The sequence below is a fragment of the Abramis brama genome (genome assembly GCF_963993115.1).
Source record: "Abramis brama genome assembly, chromosome: 5".
Lineage (NCBI taxonomy): Eukaryota > Metazoa > Chordata > Actinopteri > Cypriniformes > Leuciscidae > Abramis > Abramis brama.
The window spans coordinates 41,142,768-41,167,452 of record NC_139967.1 but is presented as its reverse complement, the minus strand read 5'-3'; the positions used below and the strand labels follow the sequence as shown (position 1 = coordinate 41,167,452).

The window sequence follows — 24,685 nt, the reverse complement described above, 5'->3', positions numbered from 1 at the left end:
AAGGCACTTTTTTTGCTAGGATATCATATCACATATAAACATTAAGGCGAACACTAGCCTATTTCACGCGCGGGCAAACATAACCTATAATGAGACCAAAAAAATATGATTTTAACCAGATTTTTTTTGTAGGGTGGGGAGCATTAATTGAACGTCCCAAATTTCCTCCCACTCGCAGTGGGACAGTAGCCTACAATAGTGAACAGAAAGGGAGCATTTGCAACTCGACTCCATCTCCCTCCCTCCCTCTCTCGCGCTCCTCCTGGCCAAAACTGCTGAGCTCCTCTAGTGCGCTTCATTCAGATGGATAACTTCAGAAACATGGCTCTGCCAAACACTTCACTTTTACTGTTTCTTCTTCAACTGTGCGCTATTGCGTGGCAAGGTAAGTCAACTTCACCTCATCTTTCCTTGCGGCGCTGTTTTTTTTGTTGTGGTTTAATTTTATTAGAAACTTTTGGAGCGTTACGACCGCGCGCGTTTGAATGGGATGCATGCGATTGTTTTAGGATGCTGCAGTTATACTGTACCACATTTTGCGGTGTTTAAAACATTCTGTTTGTAATAGCCTACAGGAATATCGTCTGTTTAAAGTTACTTAGATCACATTTGTAAATCGTTTTTACCTTGGCTTTGGTATTCGCGTGAGAAAAGTCTTAAGTTTCTCATCAAAACACACCGCACGTGAGCTAATAAATACGTTAAGCTTGTTCAAACATAGAGACTTTATACTAAAAATACATAGTACTTGTTTGTACAGTAATACAATATTGCTTTTAAATGAGCAAAGTTCATTTTTCTCATTTTCCTTTCATTTTCATATGCTGAATTTGCAGAAAACTGTACGTAAACTGTTAAAACTGGCATTGATACAAAAACAGCAGGTGGACTAAGTGCTTTAAAACAGTGATTTTTTTCTTCTAAAACATCCTACAATTGGAATTTCTTAAAATATTTAATCTTATTACGCTATTTTATCTAGTAATGCAAAGCAAATATGTATTTAACAAAGCAAATATTTAAAAAGGTTTCATGTTAATAACTAGCCAATTTGCAGTTTCCTCTGGTGTTATGAAGTGGTTCAGATCATGGGACTGGTCACAAATACGGGCTTTGTGTGTCTGTTCTCAGATACAGTCTGTGGAACTCGTATAGAGGGCTCAAAAATCTGATGATATGAGAGATTCTCACAGTGATAAGTAAGCTGTTCACAATATGCTACTCAGTTGTATAATCATACGTTTGTAGACCTAGATCCTCAAAACATAAAGCTTATATCTGTGCAAATTGCCCTGTAGGTCTCTTGTACATGACCTAGACGACTACCGAACCAGCCCTTCTCATTAGGGAACAGATGATGGACCCCCACTGCATAATCCTCTCCTTGTCCATCTATATCTATACCCTGTTGTGTTATCCGGCTACTTTTTTGTTCATCCTTTTACACTGTTTCCGCCTTCGTCGCTTTTTCTCTTTCTCTCCCAACATATTTTGTTCAGTGTGGATCAAGACTCTCCTATAATGCTGGTTCTTCCAAAGATTCTTAACAAGCCCTTTTCCTACCTTCTGTTCACCCTTGTGTTAATAAGGTCCCTCCAGTTCCCCAGCAGATGAACCAAAGCTGTCTGTCCTGGGATTACTGAACACCCCGTCAGATAACTGCCCTTATGATTAAGAGGGGTCACCTTGCTCCCTCAATGTGAGGGGGCGATTTTTCATCAAAGAACTTGACATTGAAAGTGTCATCCTTACAATTTATAGTGACTGATGTGGATGATAGAATATGTACTGAAAAAAGGCGTTATTTAAAAAAAACAAAACCTTTTTTGTGTAGATTGTCACACGAATAACCATTTATTTTGATTACCGTAAGCATAAAAGACCCAATATTAAAACAATATCAAATTATAGTGTATATAATAACATTATATATTAATATCACTCACACACAGACACACACACACACACACACACGCACGCACACACACACACACACACACACACAGAAAAACCTCTGTGTGTGTGTGTGTATATATATATATATATATATTAATAGTAGTCATAGTGTTAATAATATTAAATATTATTAGGTCAAAATTATTAAATTATAAAAGTTTAATAGTATTGTTTTCCCTTTTGTGTAAACTGATAACCTGTTTATTTTAGTAATATCATATTATTAATATTCATTTTATTACATTTTTAATAATATTTCTGTCATTCAATTATTCATGAAATCGACATATTGGTCTGCTTTCACCACCACAGCAAAAGTCCAAGAGAAATATCTTCATATCAAGGCCCCGTCAATCAAAAGTGAAAACCGGAGCTCTAGTGAAAATCCTAATATAGGACATCCGCCAAAATATGCATTTTTATCCAGATGTCCGTACTCATTCCCTTAAGTTCTTGTGAGCTGCATTGTGTGCCAGTGACAAAGATGCCTTGCCTTAGACTTCCTGCTTCCCATAGCAGCCCATGACCCACAGTAGAGGCGATACAATTGAGTGGCTGTTTCTGGTTTGAAGGGGTTTCTATGCCCAAAATCTTGGGTTGAGCCCCTGTCTGTCACTCTTGACAGTGAATGTCATGTAAAAGCCTGTGGGCTTATTGTTTTGGCCTGGCAGAAGGTGGACATCAGTGAAGACCTCTATAGGGATAATCTGCATTGTTGTTTTGCAGTTCAGCTTCAGTGAGCAACAACATGTGGATTAGATGAAGATTGAGACCCTTACATATTTGAGTTAAACTGTCAGTATTTGCAACTGTGTGGTGCTGAGTATATTGTTTATGCACAATTGTGTGTTATGGGTATGCAATATGAAACATCACTGATGCACATTGAATCTGACTGATGGGAAGGTTCATCTCAAGTTTAAGAGTTAATCTCTTATCTAATCCAATCACACTGAGCCTTTAATGACTCTTACCAGCAGGGGGCAGCAAGAAGGCAATTACCTGAACAAAACTAAACACTTGTGTTACTGATTAAACATGTATGCATGCAACAAATATGCATTGTATTTGTAGAACGTCTGTTTGATTGCATGCTTTGAATTGTGCACTTGTTTCTTACACCATAACTCACATTTACTGCACTATTACTGCACATATTTACCTTTCGAAGTCCAGTTTGAGGTATGCAGTGCTAATAGTGTTTAGCTAGATTCTACAGTGTATCTTGTCAGTATCACATTGATACATTTAGTCAAAAAGACATTAGTGTGTCCTTATTGTGACATGATCTAAGTGAAACAGTTTATCGAAAAGAAACATTTTAGGCCAGGGACTTCTTGTTGATTGGTTGAGGGAGATCTGACAGCAGGCTTGCAGTCGAATGTAAGAAAGGGGTCGGGTTTAAGAAGTCCATGCATCACCAGAGAGACGTCTGCTGTTTCACTGTTAGATCCAGTTATGATATTTTGATTAAAAATTACAAGGTCAAAACATTTTTATAATAATGAAACATATGTAAGCAGCATGAATCAAATTTGTATTTTCCGTGCCACCAAACGGAATCGCAAAAATAATGTTTTCATGCAGGTTTCCTGAACCGTCACCCTGTCTGCCATTGGTTGGCCAACATACAGTGGCTGAGTAATTGAAAGCCCTCATCTTAAGGAAGACCTGCATAAATAGGCTGTTTAGACGACTTTGTTTGTGGGCGTTTGCATAAGATGTGTTATTGCATTTAAACACAACTAGATCGAGTGCAACAGAATGGAACAGAATACATTTTTATAAAAATAGAGCTATTTTTAATGTGACATGCCATGTTAAAATTACACAAGACCTGATGAGAAGACCATCTCAATATTTGTCTGTACTGTAAAACAATTCTTACCAGGTAAATCATTAATAATTTTTAACAAATGAGACCATATTGTAAAGTGTTACCATATAAAGTACTTGGATTCATCCATTAATGTTCACCCTGGTAAACCACAAAAATTCACTGTATATGAATCACTGAAAGGTCAGGCAGTAACTATGGTGACCATTAAATATTTTACACCTGTTAACAAAAGAATCATCCCATCAAATCCACTAGACCCTTCAGTGCTCAACCACAGAACAGCCCTTTACTTTCAAACATAATTCAGTATTTATCAAAATCTCTTTTGATCATATCCCTGAAGTAAAGGTTTTGATCCTTCTTCTAAGATTTCCATGTAGTGATGAGCTGAGACAGGCTAGACGACAGCACCGCAGGCCAAATTCTTGAAGTCACCCGCTTTCAGTTCAGCCAAAACAATGGCATGAGATTCCTCAGTTAAATGCCTGTATGTATCAGTAGGAAGCAGAATGGGGGATGGTAGTTGGAAGCGTGAGATCCACAGGTGAGTTTACAGGGTTAGATCACTATCTGATGGAGGTTGCTCTTATCAAAGCCCTTTGCCTTGCCAATTGAGTCATTGAAAGGAATAGCCTCTGTGTTTGTCATCTAGTCTTCATCTGAGCTGTATTTGAACAAGGAGATGGCTACCTTTAAAGCAATGACTGTTTCAAGAATGAAGAAAACTAAGGAATCCAGTCTGGCTGCTCCTCATTTCTTGTTGGCTTACTTTTTACAATATTAGTGTGGTCTGGGAAATGTGTCAAACTTGCTGTGGCCACGAGGCCGTCGGAGCTGCCAGCGCGTCTCATGTTACTTTATTCAATGATCTGTGGAGATTCTTGCATTTTCAGGGACGTTCTGAGTCGCACAATCTGCCATCGTAGCAACATTTTGATCCAACTAAAGAGTAAATGGGTAAAAACCCTGGACTGATGGCATGTTTATCAGAGTGAGATGTGGAGACTGACCACATTAATGAAGCGTGAGAATGAATAACAATCATCCAAGTGCAACGAAGGGGGTGAAGAATTTACAGTGGACGGATGCCAGCTCTTTTTGCCCCTCTCCCTCACTTTCTCACAGAATGTGTTTTTATTTTTTATTTTAGAAAGCTGTAAAATGAATCCAAAATTAGATTGGTCACACTCAAATTGTCCCAGTTTTTTTTTTTTTTTTTTTTCTTACAGGCTGTTCAATAATAAAAAGAGCAATTTATCTTAAAGGCATAGTTAAAATGAAACTTCTGTCACCATTTACACACTAACCTATTTGACTTACTTTATTTTTTTGGAATACAAAATGAGATATTTTGCTGAATGTCCAGGCTGCTGCTTTGCATAAAATGGAAGTGAATGAGGACGGATGACGTCAAGCTCCAGAAGCGAGAAAACACCATAAAGTGGGCCATATGACTTGTCTATATAGAGTATATGTAGCGGTCTGCTCCTCACACAAAGCCTTTAGAATATTATTCATGTAATATCATTAAATTTCTTGTCCGAAACCAAAAAACATGGACACTCTGGCATGAAAATCACCATTGAAAATTATTCTTTTAAAATATACTTCATTGGAATTTTCTAAAAAAATTGTAAAATTATAATATTTGTCTAAATTATTGGAAGGTAAAATCACATTTGTGATGAATAAACTGAACAATTGCTATGGATGCTTATGGTTCCTATATGGTTTTTTTTTGGAGCTTGACAAGGCTCTTCACTAACGTTAAAAAGTTTGGGTCAGTAGGATCCAAGGTTATTATAGTTTTGCATTTTTTTAATTAGTTTTTATTTTAATATAATTTTCAAATTAAATTTCAGTTCAGTTTTAGTTAGTTTCTTTAATGGTTTTGTTAGTTTTTTATTTTGTGAACACATTTCTATTTAGTTTTTATATATTTAGTTTCAGTTTTAGTTTCAGTAATTATAGTTTAGCAGAGTTAACAGAACACCTCCTGTTAAAGAAATTTAATTTCAGCGAAGTTTAATGTTTGCAGTTTACAGTTAACTCTTGTGAAAACCTCTTAATAATAAAAATAAAATAATTGTTTGAGGATGAACAAAGAACAAACAAATGCAACTAAAAAGTAAAAATTATTCATTCATACTCATTCATATTAAAAATGAAATCTTGTTAAACGTGGTGTATAAGAAAAAGATATGCGTATGATTATTATGATTATTAAAGGTTATGTCTATGATTAATCCTTTCAAACATTATTCTTGTATTGATCCATTTATGCTTTTTGTCCATTGCATCGTTTAAAATCATATACTCATAGTTATACTCATATTCAAATGTTCTATTCAGACCAGACATTTAGTATACTTCTACTCTGACAATTGTATGTCTATTTCTGGGCTATAGACATGCTATTTGTTTTTTCCGTTTTCTGCTCAGTGTGGTAGGCTATCTTGTCTAATATGTGTGGTAGGCCTATCTTGTTTAGGCTAGTTTCACATGAGATGGTTATCTTACCTGCAATTAAGGTACATCTCTATTTGCATGAGGTCTAGACATGATGGAAATACTTATTTGGCCATTTCTGCTTCTTAGGGCTGGTTCACACAGAAAGCGATTTTGCTTTAAAAAACTGAAAAAAGACGCGGGCAGTGGAATGGGGAAAAAGCGCATGGTCTCGATACGCGTCTTTTAAAAGTTGAACTTATTTTAACTTGAGTGCCGCGTTTTCAGAACGTCGTGTCATGCACGTGATGCTGCAAAAGATGTGAGTCTTGAGCGCAACGGTCATACATTGAAAAATAAAGTAGAGCAGTGGAATGGAAAAAAGTGATTTTCCGGTACAGGATGAGAGCTTATTAATTACGAAAAGATTATTTATTTTTGCTAATTATTATTTGGTTCCAGTTAGTTTTTCAGTAACTGTTGTTAGTTTCATTTAGTTTTAGTTTTTCATTTATGTCGCAATTTCTATTTTATTTCAGTTTACGAAAATGTTTTATGACCAATAGTTTTAGTCTTAGTTTCAGTTTTCGTTTACGAAAATAACCTTGGTAGGATCTTTACATTTATTCAGCCATGCATTAAATTGATCAAAAGTGACAGTAAAGATATTTATAATGTTACCCAAAACTTTTACTTTCTAAATCATGGTTTTCACATGAATATTTAGCAGCACAACTGTTTTCAACATTGATAATAATAAGAAATGTTTCTTGAGCACCAAATCAGCATTTTAGAATGATTTCTGAAGGATCTTGTGACACTGAAGAAGACCGTGAGACATTAAAACTTTTGATGGTATGTGTACATGCTTTTGTTTTATGGAAAAGAGCAGTTTGGACATTTTTTTAAATATCTACTTTGTGTTTCACAGAAGAAAGGACAGTCATACCAGTTTGAAATGACATGGAAGGAGGACATTTTCCCCACCAATAACATTCATAAATAATCTCCTTTTGGATCAATAGCAATTATATGCTTCATGCAACAGTGTTAAGGACACAGCTGTAGACAGTTTTTTAATGGCATTAAAATAAATGGGAAAAACAGTATGTACTGATAAAAGGCTTAATTTTGCACACCATGTCCCTTGTGATTCTTTGGCTTTATCTCATTATTATTCTCCAGACTTATAACCAGCTTAGCGCACCCTTCCAAAATACACTATTTAATTGGCTGAAAGCAGCCCGTCACTTTTGGAGAGCCCCATCTGTGGGACACGTCACTGGCCAGGAACCGATTCGGGATCTGGCAGAAATCCTCACAATGCAAATGGGATTTCGGAAGTCCTCGTATAATGTTTTCTCCAAAATCTCCCTCTAAATCACTGCCTCTCATCCACCCCCCTGCCTTTATCACTTTCCATCTCTCTTTCTCTCTCTGTTTACCATAAAATCCACAGACAGCTGCAAACACCTGGTGGCTAACTCATTCTTGAGGAGGCAGATGTGGATTTTTTTTTTTCTGGATGTGTGTGCATGCGTGTGAGTTAGTAGGTTGCTCATGTTACAGAAATCATACACCACAATAGTAGCACCTCGAGTCTTGCTGTCTGCCCCCATCCCCCACGATCTTGGACGCCTCCTCCCACATCTCCCTCATGCTCGCATGCCCTTCACTCAGGCTTGGCTACCGGCCCATTCAAAGGGAGCTAGGGGCTTCAGGCCCTTCATGTGTTTTACTTTCTCCAAAATCTTTATTGATTTTTGCAGGCATACCTGCAGTTGCTGTGTTTGTGTTTCAGGTGGCTTCAAGGTAATTCTCAGTGGTCCTGCCAAATAACCTATGAAGACTGTTTACTTTCAGTGAAGTTATTAGTTAACTTGATTTTTGTATTTTTGGTATTTTTGGAAGAAACTACGAGTGGGGTTTTGCCAGGCCATTGTTAAGCAGTTACTTTTGGGTGGACTATCCCTTTAAGAAGAAGCACTTATGACTGTTTCCAAAAAAAACCTTAAGTCTACAGAAGCCAATTAATTTGACATTTTGTTTGTCTGGATCTATTGATTAATTCAAAAATACATAAAAAAATACTATTCATGCATAAAATGCCCTGAAAACACATCTTCTATGATGAGCATTGTTTTAAATTTGAGCATTAAAATTCATTTAGGTATTATTTGGTTCAAAATGTGAAAATTGTCAGGGGATATAACTGTCCTGATATTATAATGAAGAAAAACGTCAGATTTATAAATGAAATTCTTAAAGAAAACCTACTTTGGCAAACTTTGTCCAGCAAATCAGTCATGTGGTGCGACCATCATGCAGGAAAAAAAATAAAACAATGAGAATTTTATAAAAAAATCAACATGAAGTTAAAGTAGTGAGAAGGTACATGTGTTTTAAACAGACTTTTAAAATATTTTTAATTTTCTTTATTGTGGACACCCTTAATTTCTTCTGAAACAAAATTTTTGCAGTTCTCTTTGGCGCTGTTATCGTGGCAGAAATTACACACCTTTAAATATACTAGATATGTCATCATAAGCTCTTCAGGTGTTAGTGGCATGTGATCCTGCACACGTCCTATTATGTGGTAGAATGGCACGAGATGTATTTCAGTGCTTTTTGAAATTTGATCAAGCCATATGTCATCCTGTGTCTCTATACAAGTATCTTTCTTGACAAAAAAGCTGTCGAGACATTCATTGTGTTTTTCTGCTGATTACTGAAGGCAAAAATTCCTCAAGAACCACCACACCCTTTACATCTCTTTGTCCTCCAGCATGTTATACTCTGTTACCATCTTGTCCATACTTTCTTCTTTCTTTCCTTCTCATTTATAAAACAAGTCTTCTAATTATTCCTAAGAAATATTCAGGAATGTGCAGAATTTTTAGCAAAACTTTACTGGAAAAAATAAAAAATATCAAAATTGAAGGAATAAAAATAGTCCACAAAATCTGGGACTTCTGAACAGATCTTCTAATAATAAAAAAAAAAAAAAAGTGCAGTGGCCCAGTTTGTCCATAATTTTCACCTTTTGATGTACAGTATTTACCAAGAATATTTATTTTAGTGCATCACTAATATAATGTGTTATCTTTTAACTTGTCTTTGCTTTTAAACATCTTGTATATATTCAGCACCATATGTTGTTGGAGACACCAGATTGTGTGGGCAAATTATCTTTTGGCTGAAGAGCGATGAGTACACAGTCTGATAAATATCATAGTGATAAAGGTTAGCGCTCACTTATTCCAGTCAAATCATTGAAACAGAAGTAAACAGAATGTTCTTCATCTTTGAAATGTCATCCAGAACCACACGAACAGTTTGCCCTTTCTCTCCAAGAGATGCATCTTGTTGGAGTTGGATTTTGGGGGGTGTGCGAGGGCACAAAAGTAGGCTTTCGTTTCTTCCATCAAATATATATTAAAGGGGTCATATAATGTCATTTTTGTACAAGCTAATATGATTCTTTAGGGTCTAAATTAAAAGTTTGTAATATACTTTAATTAAAAATTCTCATTAGTATTGTAAGAAAACACTCATTTTACCTGGTCAAAAACAGCTCTGTTTTCAGCACGCGTTTCAGTGCATGTGTCTTTAAATGATAATGAGCTTTGCTCACCCCGCCCCTCTGTTCTGTGCGTACACCGTTTAAAATAATAATACAAAAACCATAACGCGTTGTTCATTATAAACGTGGGATTATGAATTATATTGAGAAAGTCGTACATAGAAAACATGCCATAATGTACCCTGAGTGTAAAAATAGCCACATTCATCGTGAAGCGTGCAAGCTATTTGCAAAGATTAATATAAAGATTAAAGGAACTGTATGTAGGATTGTGGCCAAAACTGGTACTGCAATCACTTTAAAAATACTATAGAGCGGTGTATCCCCTCCCCCTCCCCCCTGACTCGAGGTTGCCAGATAAGCTGAATTCAGCAGAAACTTAGGCTGCTTCAATGAGCTTCCGACGAGACGTACACAGTAAGTTTTTTTCTGTTGATTATGTTTATGCTTCATGAGAGATATTTTGATAAGTAATTATGTATTTAAAAATTTTACTAATTGTCATTAGTTAAATATAATCGTAAAGATTTATGCTCGTATGTGACAGTATCGTAAAGATGTATGCTCGTATGTGACAGTATAATCGTAAAGATGTAACGTTATGCTCGTATGTGACAGACAGAACGGTAGCTGTAAGTCTAACTTGTAACGTTATGTATCTGTCATTAATGTAAGTACAAGCACAAGCCTATGTCACTATGTGTAACCAATATCAAAGATACAGCTATTCATTTAGCTGATGCTATAAGTGAAAGTGACCAGCTGTATTTTTTACTTACCCTGCAGCACACATCCATTAACACGCTAAAATATGTGATGTGAAACACAGGTCAACTTGCAGCATGTGTAACTTAGTCCACGATATACGTGAAGAACGAATGTCGAATCATTTTTTCTGAGGTAAAGTTAGGCTTCTGTCTCAATTACGTTTCAAATTGCCATAATGGGCGTGCTAATGTTGTTTTCCTCAGCGTCTAAAAGCATAATGACAGAGAAACGGGCTCCTATGCATTGCTAATGTTAGCATACGTCCATGTGAGCTAACGTTACGTTACTTTGCACGAACATGCATAACTTTGTTCGACTGTCATGAATATATGAAATGTCCATTGACATCAAGTACAAGTTAGCCAAGCATAAGTTAGATGAATCTTACCTGTCCTGGAGAAAATTAGCAACGTTGGCGTCTGTGTTCAAATTCTTCTCCGTTTTCAGCCGTCTCCATCTTTCAAAAGCATCTCCTATACAAATTCTGGTTTTATTTCGGACTTTGTCACGACGAATTTCTGAATTATAACGAGGTCTTTTTGATTTAGTAACGTTAGACATTTTTATCCGACTAGAGTAGGTTAGAGCAAAGCTGGCAACCCGGATCCCGAAACACTACTGACTTCGTGATTGGTAGATAGGTGGAGGGAGGCGCGTCAGGCCAAAACACAAAATGACAACATCAACATCAGTTAAGGGCTGCAAGTCCACTTTTTAAATGACAATATCCTAGCCATACTACTGTTGTCAGTGATATAAGTATTTGAAATGAACATGATTTCTTAATGTCTAGTGACACATCAGGGCCATTTTATGATTAATTGAAATAGATTTCTTACATACAGCTCCTTTAATATAAAGGTCAATAAAACGTTACACTCACTTGTCCTTCAGGGGGTTGTTCCATAAAAGACGCTTAGAAAAGCGGGGATTAAACTCCAAAACCGGACTTGAATGAGCCTAACAAATAAGTTGGGGCTAAAGTGGTTCCATAAAAGGTAATTGAAGTTCACGCAATCTCACTAATTTGATCCAGGTTTATCAAGTCTAGATAATTGCGTGTGCACGCGTTTCTGAAGCAGCCCTAGAGGTCGATCGTGGATCAAATCGATCCACCATCAAACAGCCTATATTTTGTGCTGTTTTTATGCGTTTGTGACATGTTTTTTTTTTTCCTCAGTGCAAAACTTGCATTTTACAGTTATATTCTCCATCTGTAAATGTTAGAAAGTCGAGCAAATGTATCCATTTTACTGCTAATCTTCATATTGAACGAGCGCCGCTGCGCGCATGCGCGGCAAATAGGAGCGCAATAATTCTGACTAAAATATACATTTTGCTTGGAAAATTAATATGCAATATTTTATAACACTAGAAATATCTTCTAATTATAATAATTTATCTTTAGGATGTTGGATAAGTTGCAGTGAACTTCTAGCGAACAGAAGTACTTCAGTGAACAGAAGTAGCCTAATTCAGGGAAGTTTTTTTTTAAGAAACTAAATATATAAAGATACAAAATATAGTTTTGGGTGTAGGACCTATGCTACTTAATAAAGATGATGTATACTTATTTAGAATGCTGAGAATTACAGCTTTTAATGCAATAATTTTTTGGATAAAGCAAGAATCCCCAGTTTTAAATGAGTGGTTAGATTTAGTTTCTAGAATGTATTTTTTATATATTATACATATAATATATTCTTAATGTACTTTACATTATGAAGAGGATAACATGAAATTAAGAGCAAATGTATACATTTTGAAAAGATATGTGCAACTCTAAAATCAAAGAATATTCCATAAAATAAAGGAATATATATTAGCCTACATTAACATTTTTATATAACCCTCCCTCCCTTTTATTTCTAGGCTAGTTATATGTTATTTTATTTATTTGCTTATTTTATATTGAATATTTGATATTCAAATAATATTACTTGAATAACTATTAGGAATTATGTGTCATTATAAGAGTTTGATATAAATATGTGAATGTTACATTTTTATTAATATTTATTTATTGTTTTTTGTCTTTTCCCCCTTAAATCATATGTAAAAGTGTCTAACTATGTACTTCTTGGTTATTGTTCTAATCATGTGTGTTGGTGGGTATTATCACAAAAGAAAAAAAGTAGAAGGAAAAATAAGGAATATTTATTGGGGGAAAATATGATGTCTTTAAAGGAACTGTCCATTTGTATAATTGTGTTAAATGTGTTTGAATTGAAAGACATAATAAAGTATAGATAGATAGATAGATAGATAGATAGATAGATAGATAGATAGATAGATAGATAGATATGCTAAAATATTTGTTGTGTATTTTTACAAGTGTATTTTTATGATAGCAATAACTGTAAAGGGACTATTGTACTGTGCTTTTGTAATTATTTATTTTTAATTTTGTGATTTTAACTTCTGCTTTACAAAGCTTTTTTTTTAGATTGTGTTCTAATGTTCTTCTAATCATAAACATGTACTACAGCTGCCAAACAAAACCAGAGAGAATGAATATATATATATAGGTCTATATTGTCTAATTTATCATTGTAGCCTTATTTAAGTTGATTTTCTGTATACTGTGTATTTATTTTTGGACTAATAATGGTTAATAAAGTCCAATAATGGTATGAGAGAGTGTCAGTGGTCATATCATTGTGTTCTTGTCGGTCAGTGTTAGAGGATCTGTGTAACAACTGAGGCTTAGCCTTACAGTTAGCCTGCCCTGGACCAGGCTAGTTTCCCAGCATAAGTTGCCAGGGTAACTGAGTTCGAACTATTTTAAGTTTGCTTTATGAAACCGAATCTACCAAAAATAAGCCTGACTAACCGAAACAAGCCTAGCTTATACTCTAATCTTGGTTTATGGAACAGCCCCCTGGAGGTTCAGCAGGAACACGAATAGTTGGTACTGATCCTTTTTTCTGGAGCAGCTTCTTAGCAAAAACAGCTTTATACTGACCCTCGTTTGTAAAGCAGTCTTGAGTCTGGTGAAATGATTCGCGCAAACATGACAGCATTGACGTTGATCGTGGGGAATATTCCCTTCGAAAACAAACTCAGCCACTGCGTCTTCAGCTGTACGGATTTAGAAACATCATCAATATGACTGCTGTGTTCCTTATTACACCCAAGAACAGAACACCACAATCGCTTTGATGCCATTCTACTCAGCACTCCAGCTATCAACAACGAACGCGCGTCGGCGCGTGCTATGATTGACAGCTCGCTCACGAGGGCGCGAGGGCGGGTCTGTGTTTGAAACGCTGCTGTCAATCACCCATCGTGGGAGGGGCGTCGATATTGTGACGTCACAATATCGAACAGCTTGATTTGAGACAGGAGGAAACATATAAGAAGATTTAAAACAAAACACTGGATGGATTTTTATAATTTTATGATGGTTGTGTACAGGCACTGCCAACACACATTTCAGTACAATCAACTTGTAAAAGTGCATGTACCATTATATGACCCCTTTAATACAGATGTTCCCTGTCTGGGATAAACTGCTATTTTCTGACCAGAACACTGTCATATTGAAAGCCCAGATGCTCGACTACAGCAGTTCAAACTTGCTGCTCTTTGAGACTAATTCATGCTCAGTTTCTCGTTTTCAAACTCTAAACAACATTCTGTAGAAGAAACTGTGTAGCTTATCAGAGATCTGTTGAAGGGGTAATATCTCCCAACACCCACAGTGGTGGCACTGTGCCAACATTCTGCCATCAGCAGTCCTCTTTTCATTCTTTCCTCTACTCCCCGTAGATCTGATAATCAAGCATAGTGGGTTGATATGAGTGGGTTCATACCTAGATATGAGTGTGTGCATATGCACATGCATATTCAATAATGTACTCCCACAATTCATAGCCCTACTCAAACCCTGCTGTTGTGCTAAAGCAGGTCTTTGTAGTTGCTCTCAGCTGGAAATATGACTGGTAATAAAGGTCTGTATGTAATTTGGTGCCATTGGACTGTAATTTATAGACATTCTTTAGGAACAAAGTCATTAAGCCTTTGCCTTAGCCATTGTATGCGTTTGGACATAGTAAATATATACTAACAAATCTGTAACACTTTTTTTCAGATTCTGTAGTCAAATTTAAAGCTGAAGCGTGTAATTTCTATCAGCGATTGGTTGGACAAACTAGTAGTTTCATCCAAATTTAACATTTTCGTCAATCTGAATGAATCCAATCTGATGTCAGATTCTGAAAGTTCTTTTTATATGAATCCTAAACTTTGCAATCTTATTCACATATTTGTTTACATATGCATTACATGTATTCCAACTTCAGTGCAGTTCCCAGTCGCCGCATTCTGAATCGGAAAAAAGCCACGGTTAGAATGTCACCAGAGCTACCGTGAATAATTTCCATTTTTGCCTTGATGCCATATATAAAAAGAAAGCTGACATATTATGTCAAAAGAGCTTTTTTCGCTACCATTTAGTAAATATTCAGTCTCCTCCACTGATCCGTTTGTAAATGTAAATGAATGTAAGGTATTTTTCATAGCATCACAGAGCCACTTTTTTCACATTTCAGGAGTCACCCTATGAGTAGCTTACTTTTAAATGTATAGTTCATCTTTAGAAATTTTTATTTTTTTGAATATTTAGCTAACTATGGTAATGGTCGCAAGTTCCCTCGTTACCAACATAGTTGAACGATTTGGCGTTTCCAGAAACAAGCATTCACAAATAGCGTCGCAAACTTACGTGGTTGTAACTACAGCTCTCAAGCTGAGGATAGAAGCACAGTTTCTTCTTAAAATGACATGTGAACTCAAAAGCCGCGTTTCCACTGAAATTGCCCGGAGCAGTTTGTCCTAGGAACTTTTCCCCCTCATACCTGTTGCTGTCAGGTTTCCATTGCAGTCTAAAGTACCGTGAAGATTAGGCAAATTAGTCCGGTGACGTAGGACGACGTGGTACTTTCCAGTTCCCACTGGATTTCATCCTCTGAATTTAAGCTTAATAAAGCATGAACCTTGTCGTCGGTCCATCAATCGTATTTTTTAAACTCCATTGCTGATTCGAATAGCAAACAACTCTGACTGCAACATGACTTTTAAAAATGGTGGTTGAAATATAATGCTGCATGGAGTCAACCAATCAAAATACTGTGTGAACTCAACCAATCAGCATGTTCAGCACCCAAGTCCCACCCCTGAAAGTTCCTGAACTTTGAAAAAGTACTACTACCTCACCAGTAGGGACTTTCTGCGGGGGAATTTTTTTAACCCGGAACTTCATTTAGACCCTGGTTCCTGCGGTCGAAACACACAGAGTACCACCCCATAGTTCCTAGTTCCTGGGGAAAGTTCCTGCAGTGGAAACGCGGCTAAATAGATTTTGCTCTTGGGTTTTCACAATAAATTCTGTCTACATATTGTGTAAAATTGGTGTTTTAGTGTAAATTTTATTTGCTGTCATTAAATTATTGTGTTATTGTGTATTGTGTTATATATTATTTCATCCAGTGACAGATATTGGTCAATGGATGAACCAATATAAAACCCATAGCATTAAAACCCATTAAAGAACTCTAAGTGTGACTAAGTGCAACAGAAATTTTGGTTTATGAGGGTTAGGGTTATTAAAGCCATTCATTTTTTTATCTTGATAACGTGGTATTTGGCGTAGTCTTTACTCCCATATAAATGCGGTTCATTTCATTCAGTCAGTAGTTTTCTCCACCTAACATAATTTTTCTCACATGCTGCTGTAACGAACTGAGAACCACTGTCGTTTTGCTTTAATTGTTGTTTGATTCATCGCAGGTTCCCTCATATGTCGTACTCCGGGGTTCACGTACACATTTATGCACATAATGCAAACCTCAAAAATTACGCTGATTGTTGACATGCTAAAATCTAAAAATATTAAAGTGTATATATAGGTAATTGAAAGATATAGAATTTACTGAATGTTAGCTTGCTTATTGTGCCAAAGAGCACTATCTATTTGAGTCCACACGTCATTTTAACAAGAAACTGTGCTTCTATCCACAGCTCGAGAGCTGTAGTTCCAACCACGTAAGTTTGCGACACAACTATTGTTTTGGGAAATGCCAAATCATTCAACTAAGCTGGTAACAACAGAACTTGCGATAGTTGGCTAATTATATAGTTGGCTAATGATGTTTTTGGGAAACGCACCCCAGAATGTGACCTAAGTTGAATTTTCAGAAATTGCTAGTGAATTTTACAAATAATTACAAAGAAATGGCATTTAATACAATCAATTAAATGTGAAATTTTGAAGTGGAAAGATTGAAATGATACTTTCTTGTAAAACCTACTTCTTAATCTTTGTTTTATTTACAACTCTGAAGAATAATATTTTTTACAGTGTAGTAGTCCATATACACTGTACAGTAGCGTAAAGAACACCTCAAGCCGGATACACCATATTTGCTTGGAAACTAGTAGTGGCTAGTGGCAAAACTGTACTAGTACAAATGGTGGTTAATTCTGCATGGTGGATAAATGTAGTGAATGTACTGTGACCATCAGCTGTCTGAGTACATTTAAAAAGTACGCTAGCAGAAATCAGACAAAGACCAAAAGGATCATTAATGACAGAATGCCATATTTTACAACAGCAACCTCAAACCGCCAAAAACTGGATGGTTGCAGCAAGCCTATATATCAATAGTTGACAGTGGCCATTTTACTTCCAAGGTTCCCCCTGGATTCTGGATGCAACTTTTGCTATTTGATCCTTTGTTGACATGATCATTTTATCTGGCACTGAAAGGTAACATTATACACCAAATATTTTACACTGAGGCCATGGGGATGGTCTTTGTGGTGAGGTAATTTTTTAAAATATAGGAGATACACAAACGTTACGCAACAAATTTGGCAATTAGTGTGAACATTTGTACTATTCTGCTGGATGGATTCACTGTAATTTATTTAAACGCTGTGTACCTTAAAATTCCTGGCCTTTTGGATTGTTAATATGAACTAAAGTGCCATTTATAACAGAGAAAGACAGACAATGTTAACATTTCATAAGCTAGGCACCAGGCAGTATTACTCACATGGAAATGGTTACCAGTCAGAACAGCTGGATTCAGCCAAAGGAGACGTCTTACTCAAACCTTTTATTCACTGTGAGCATATCAGACCAGACATGGCATGCAGAATTATGTCAAAGCCACTGCAAAGAATTGAGTTTCCATGTACAGATCAGACTGTTCAGATTATTCAATGCAACTTATGCTGATCAAAACTGACAGCTCAGACATTTTAGCTTTGCTTCTAAGAAAGAAAAATCACAAATGAGATCTCTTTGTCTCAAATGAGACTACATGAAGAGCAGATTTAGATCACATGAGTCTTCAGAAGAAAAAATTGAGTTTTCAATATGAACACAACAATTTGTCATCAAATTCTTCAAAGAACGAATGATCTGAGTTTTGCTATCTTTAACCATTGCTCTCACGCCTCTGTTTTGCAGCATCACGCGCATGACACAGCATTGTAAAAACGCGGCACTCAAGTTAAAATAAGTTAAACTTTTAAAAAACACATTTCTATAACTTTTTTTGTGTCACTGACCTGCAGTTTTTAACGCGTAGTGTGAACTGTCCCTATAAGGCTGCATTTATTTGAGCAAAAATACAATAAAAAGTTTCAGTTACGAATTCCCTTATGAACTGGTCAGTATATCAGTGCAAAAACCTGCACATTCATTAACCACCCACAATCCATTTTAACTAGGAGCTAAAGAGCAGCATTAAGTCAATGTATCATTCCTTTCGAACATGCCTCCTTTTTATGGAAATGAGGCTTATGTTATTTAAAATACAGTTTGTTTGTTTACAGCAGCATTTATTCATCAAATGGTGACCATATGAAGGAGGAGAGCATTATATCCAGGAACTTAAAAGTTTTTGCCTTTGATAGGGTAGTTCATGGAGAGGCAGAAAGCAATAAAAGAAAAGGGAGGGGAACAGAATCAGGAAAAAACTACAAATGGGACACGAATTTCAGCAACTGAAGGGCTTATGCACTATGTTGAAACTTTGTCCACAAGGCTTAAAAGAGCATAATCAGCCGATTCCTTTTAAATGAACTTCATGAACATCAAACAAAAGTTAGATCAAGAAAGGTCATTGACAGAAGTGAAATTGAGTATTAGTAGAGGAGATGAATGACAAAAATCAACAGATGCAGCTGTCCCTCAGCTGCCACGTGTTTCCCTCCTAAACCTTGAAGGAGACCCTTGTTTTTAGGACACTAATATACTGTTCATCTTTACGCTACCTCAACCAGGTGGTGTCGAAACACTCGTGGATGCATTTAAAGTCTTCATGTCAGGCTTAATCAAATACATGACTGGATAACAGCCAGGGAGCACTGAGTTGAGCTCACCCATGTTGACAGAATTCATTTTAGAAGAGTAACTCAAATAACTGAATAGGTTATATGGGCTGGGAATATGTTTGGAATAGAGAGTTATATAAATCCTTGTTGATAGTGAATACGTGCAGTCGTTGAGAGTATATCCTTTCCCTCACAAATTATACAGACACCATGGCGCAGGACTTCCTAAAGTGGGAAGCCTTCTTGGTTGGTCTTGGGGCCTGTATTTATGTCTGATGTCTTTTGTCTTTAACCTATCACCCTATAAGTGTCTGTTTACTGAGTCGCTCTCATGGGCCTCTTTTTGTCCCTTAGGGGCCAGATTTATGATCTGCCTCAAGAGTCTGGACTCTTCCTAATCACATACACACTTTATGTTTGCAAAGGTTCAAGTTCTACTGGATTGAGTGCAGTGTGATTTAATTTTTTCATAAAAACTTTTCAAAAAATACCAGCTTTCAATAAAAAGGTCAATAGCATGTAAGACTGTATTATAAAGAATAAATTTAAAAAATCTGGTTTAAATGTAGTTAAAAAAACAACAACCTTTTCTTAGATTACAATTTTCTAAGAAAGATTACAAACTTACAGCTTCTTAGAAAAGTGTTTAATGACTTGAAAAGGTTACATAGTGTAACCATCAAGTCAAAAAGTAGTTATATATTTGCTTTATACCTTGGTAAAGCAAATATATTGACCTTGGTATTTTTGATAAATGAATAGATCCGAACAAAAAAATGAGCATGTGACATCATGTGACCCTCATATCGCCTGACACTCTATTACAACTTGAAAGTATGTGCATATTGTGTGTCTTGGCTGGAATATGACCTCACACCTTTACTATCAGGTACTGCTATCTGATGTGAAATATGATATGCTGGACAGAGCTGAATGGTTCTGCTCTCACAAAGGCAATAGATCTTTCATTTTGACATATTTCTTTAGTAAATGACAGGGTCCCATGTGTGTCATCATGGATGGGGTGGTTGTGATATCTGCCCTCTATAGACCAGCTATCCCATTCCCAATATAGCAGTATCTATCATTGTGCTGGACTGAACACTTTTCCTCTTGGTTTGGTTGTAGCACTGCCACATGTACAGACCCAGAGGGTTATTGTGAAAACTTAACTGATCACAAATCTGCATGAAAGAGCAAAGTCTATTAAAACCTTCTCATCTGGCTTTTTTTGAGGTTTTACCTTCTTTTTTGTGCAAATGTTAAACAGGCTGTAACCTTTGTGGTCTGCATCCTATTTCATTTAATTAAGGTTGCTCATAAATGTAATTTATATGCGCTTAGACACTGAAACAAAGACTTTAAAGGGCTTTGAAATCCCATAATCAAATGGTTGCAAATTTCTGATGTGTAAATGAAAGAACAAATTAAATACTTTTTTATTATTATTTGTTGTTGTATTAGCATTATGTACGGATAAAAAGAGAAATTGTGTCATTTAAGTATGTATATTGTTGAAATATTTAATGTTCCTTACAAACTGCTGCCCTTGACCCAATTGAAGGGAATATTAAATTATTACAAAGACCATTCCATAACCATTAATTCATTATAAAAGTCAACACAAACGGCTTGGATTCAGAGATTGATTACAATGATAATGTTATAGCAGCTGCATCTTTCTTGACTCAGCTTACGATATGCATGAAATCCCACTCAGTGTTGTAGATTTAAGAGTAAAGAGAGGAGATCACATACCCTCTTTCCAGCAAGACTATCTGCTAAATATGAATTGCATGAAGACTGAATTTTATTTAGCCCTGTAGGCCTACATGGAATCTGCGATGGAAGTTCCACATATTTTCACAGAGCATGTCCACCAGACATTGTGTTTTACTGTGTAATATTAATTTAGAATTGAATAAAACCAGTTGTTTGTAGATGTTAACATTTTCCAGTGTATACCAGCACTCCAAACTCCACCAATCTACCATTAATCAGACAGATGATTGTCCCACCCCAGACTCCTGCCAAACAATGTTTACAATTTTCATTGAAATCAACCTGAATTTCTTATTTATAGTAGTCTCTGAATATTAAAAATAAATTGGTTTAATTTAATACAAAATATTCTAAAATAATAATTTTGAATTATTACACAGTAATTGCACAGTAATTACCATTAATTACACTGTTTTAAATAAATGTAAAATGTTTAGGTTTTTAACAAATTTTGATCATACTTTCAGCTACATTACTATAGTAGGTCAGTTTTTAGTTTTGTTTAAAATATCCACACATTTTTTTCCCACAATTAGTGCATAAAATGTGAAGAAGTGTTCAGATTTATTGTGGGCCTTAACATCAGTAATACTCAGCATCACTTAGCTAAGTGTATTGCTTTCTTTATGAATAAATCATTCAGAGTCTCATGCAGGCTCTGAAGAACCTTGTTAAGACTGTCAAGTGTTGCCGTATTGACATAAGAGAGCACCCTCCACATGACATACATGATTAACACCTGATTAATTATTCATTTTTTCTGGAGGGAGCACAGCTAGTAGCTGCTGATCCCTGACACATGAAGAATTTTATCCAGTGGTTGTTCGGACACAGCTTAGTGTTAAAAAAAAAAAAGAATTATATAAAAAAAATGTCTCTGTTAGGGTGTCTACAGAAGTGGAAATGAAGTCCTGAGCTAATTCTGATGCATGATCATAAAGACAAAAAGCCATTTTGTTATAGCCTGGGCCCTGGCGTATGGATTTCTGTAAAGGCCAACAAGTAGTTCAGGATTAGTCAGTGTGAGAGTACTCACAGCACAGCAAGCCGGCTCCGCCTCCAACCGACTGGCATCTGCTCTCACAGCTGACGCCAGGAACTCCAACACCAACATAACCAAAACAAACACACAACGTGATTTCATTATTGAGATGAGGGAAACAGGTACAGGACTCGCACTCTCTTGTGGGAAACTGGAGTGGAACCCATTTGAAGGACCAGCAACTCTTTAGCATTTAACTGTGCAAACTTCGCTGGATGTTCAGGGTTAGAAACAGCTCTATCATCTATACCCTGCTCCCTGCTGTCTATTATTAGTCTCTTATGTGCACCAAGGCTGCATTTATTTGTTTAAGAATACAGTAAAAAGTGATGCTGTGAAATATTATTACAATTCAAAACGGATTCGGTTTTAATATATGGACAAAATTATTTATTCCTGTGATGGCAAAGCTCAGCCTTTACTCCAGTCTTCAGTCACATGATCCTTTGGAAATAATTCTATTATGCTGATTTGCAGCTGAAGAAACATTTCTTATTATTATCAATGTTGTTTTGCTGCTTAATATGATTGTGGAAACCATAATACAATATTTTTTTAATAGAGATAACATTCAAAAGAACAGCATTTAATATAGTTTTTTTTTGTAACAGAGCATCCTTGTGGAGTAAAATTAATAAAAATAATTCAAAAGTCTTGACAACTGACAGCACACTTTTGAATGGCAGTGCATGTAAATAGTTTTGTGCATTTAATTGATAAGATTAACAATGAACTCTACCCACATAAATTATGTTGGTAATGCATAACTAAATGTTCATCCGCCTACAAAAGTAGTCCCACTTCAAAATGACAATGTAGGTAAAGTTAAAGCTCATATAATAAACATAATTACTAAAGAATTCATGTGCTTCCGCTATGCATCACTTTTTTTTCTAACAAACTGAGGGATGGTTTTCTGTAGTAATTGTGAACAGGCCACAGATGCTGTTGATAGAGGTTACCTTAAATCTTTTTAGCTTGAAGCTTTGCTTTAAAATGCAAATCCCTTCCCTCATTTAAAGTCATTGGGCCTGTTTACACCTGGTCACTTCATGCATTTTCTCTGATTGGATAGCCATCCGATTGTTAAAAAAGACCAGGTGTAAATGCCCACCGAAACGCTTTCACGGCGGATTTAAATCCATTCACTCAAACCACTTCAGGAGGTGTAAGAGTAATGTAACATGTAAGAGCGTGTTATGCCAGCTACCAGTCACATATGACAGCAACATCCATCGTCACAGATATGACCCGCCACAGATGAGCATCTCTTCAGCAAACCAACACACACACTGTCGCAAATGAAACTAAAAGTTCCACGTCGCATCCGGAAACTCAACACACAATCAAATGCATTAAAAGTAGTGAGCGCCATATTCTCTCACCAGTGCCGATGCCGCTCTTTCTCCTATTGCAGTCTTTGATCTTGAAATTGGATAATGATAAATAAAATACAGCTCATATCTGTTCCTTTTGTTGTGTGAAATCCATTAAATTTCCATATAGTACGGGAATTGATTATCGGATTTATATTCATTTTGCGGAGTTACATTTATGTGGCCAAGTGTAAATGGAGCAGTTTTAACAAATCAGAAAAAAAACAAACCAAAAACGTATGAAGTAACCAGGTGTAAACAGAGATCCAGCAGGTTAAAATGTACATTTTTGCAGTTAGAGGACTGTGCAGGCCCCATTGCACTACATTACAAACTTATTTTCCCTGATGGTTTCTTCTAACACATTACTCCCCGCTGAATCACTAAAGCAAAAGCAACATCTTCTTTATGTCTGAATTTCAATGACCTGTTTAGAGTGAGTATTTGACTCTTTTTGGTAAGCATTTGCCATTAAAACAAATCAGATTTCAGATTTATGGTTAGTGAACAATTAATCAAATGAATATAAATATACAGTAATTAAAATTCCACAGTCCACAGGTCTTGGAGAATGAAACACTGAAGAAGAAAAAGATTTCTTTCAGCCAAATCCCAAACAGCTCTTTGGATCCACTCAATTTCAGCAGGGTGGCAAATGAATTTGACACTGATTGACAGAGTCTAAATGAACTGGCGAGACTTCACAGGAAGACCTCCAAGACAAATGCCAGCCATATTTTATAATGGTTTTGAATGGCACCAAACCACATAGCTGAGGATATATATTGCAGGACTGTAGAAGATCCATTTTAATCCACCAGGTCTGGCACAGATACCACCAGAATTCCATGCTAATTTTTTGAGTTTCTCAACAGCTTCTACCTTACGATCAGAATGGCTCTGCTCTTTAGAAAGACATCTGAATTTGAATTTTGAAGGACATTATTCAGCTTTCACCCCACACAAATGAACGATATGACGTGGAGAGCGGGTCGCTTTGGCCCACAGATCAAGGTGATTGGTGTTATCTTTGAACCTGACGTTTGAGAGAGATAACTAAATATCACATGCCTCTCCATTCTCTCAGTATTAGCTGGTGTTAAAAGATCAGCTATTGAGCGAAGTAACGTTAAATTGTTCAGATTGCAAATGCTCAAACAATTATATGCAAATTACTGTATGATTGTGATGTATGATATAATATAGAATAAAAATGTGTATTTTTCTGTTTCTAAACATGTACATAGTCTACAAAATGTGTTACCTTAACAAAATAACATAAACTAGAAGCTAAGGAAATCTGAATAGTTATTTCCTGTGCAAAACGCGCCACTAGTGCTGCTTGATTATGGCAAATAATCATACGCACGATTATTTTGGTCAATATTGTAATCACGATTATTTAACACGATTAGTGTTGGCGAGATGAACAGTCTTAAACGAGTTTTTAAAAAATCACAATAGCGATATAAAGTATATTTAGCTGGAAATAAGGTTGCTATGATATTAACATTTAGATATCAGTGAAATTTCTAAATTCTTGA

General features: G+C 36.0%; 1 protein-coding gene across 2 annotated transcripts in view; it reads left to right on the top strand.

The window, feature by feature from the left end:
• Positions 1 to 229: 229 nt before the first annotated feature.
• mcama (melanoma cell adhesion molecule a) overlaps positions 230 to 24,685 on the top strand; it is a 63,794-nt gene continuing 39,338 nt past the window's right edge. For both annotated transcript variants that reach the window (XM_084113569.1, XM_084113568.1), the window contains exon 1: positions 230 to 385. In XM_084113569.1, coding sequence (XP_083969695.1) covers positions 304 to 385 — 82 coding nt within the window. In that variant the 5' untranslated portion in view covers positions 230 to 303. The remainder of the gene's footprint in view (positions 386 to 24,685) is intronic.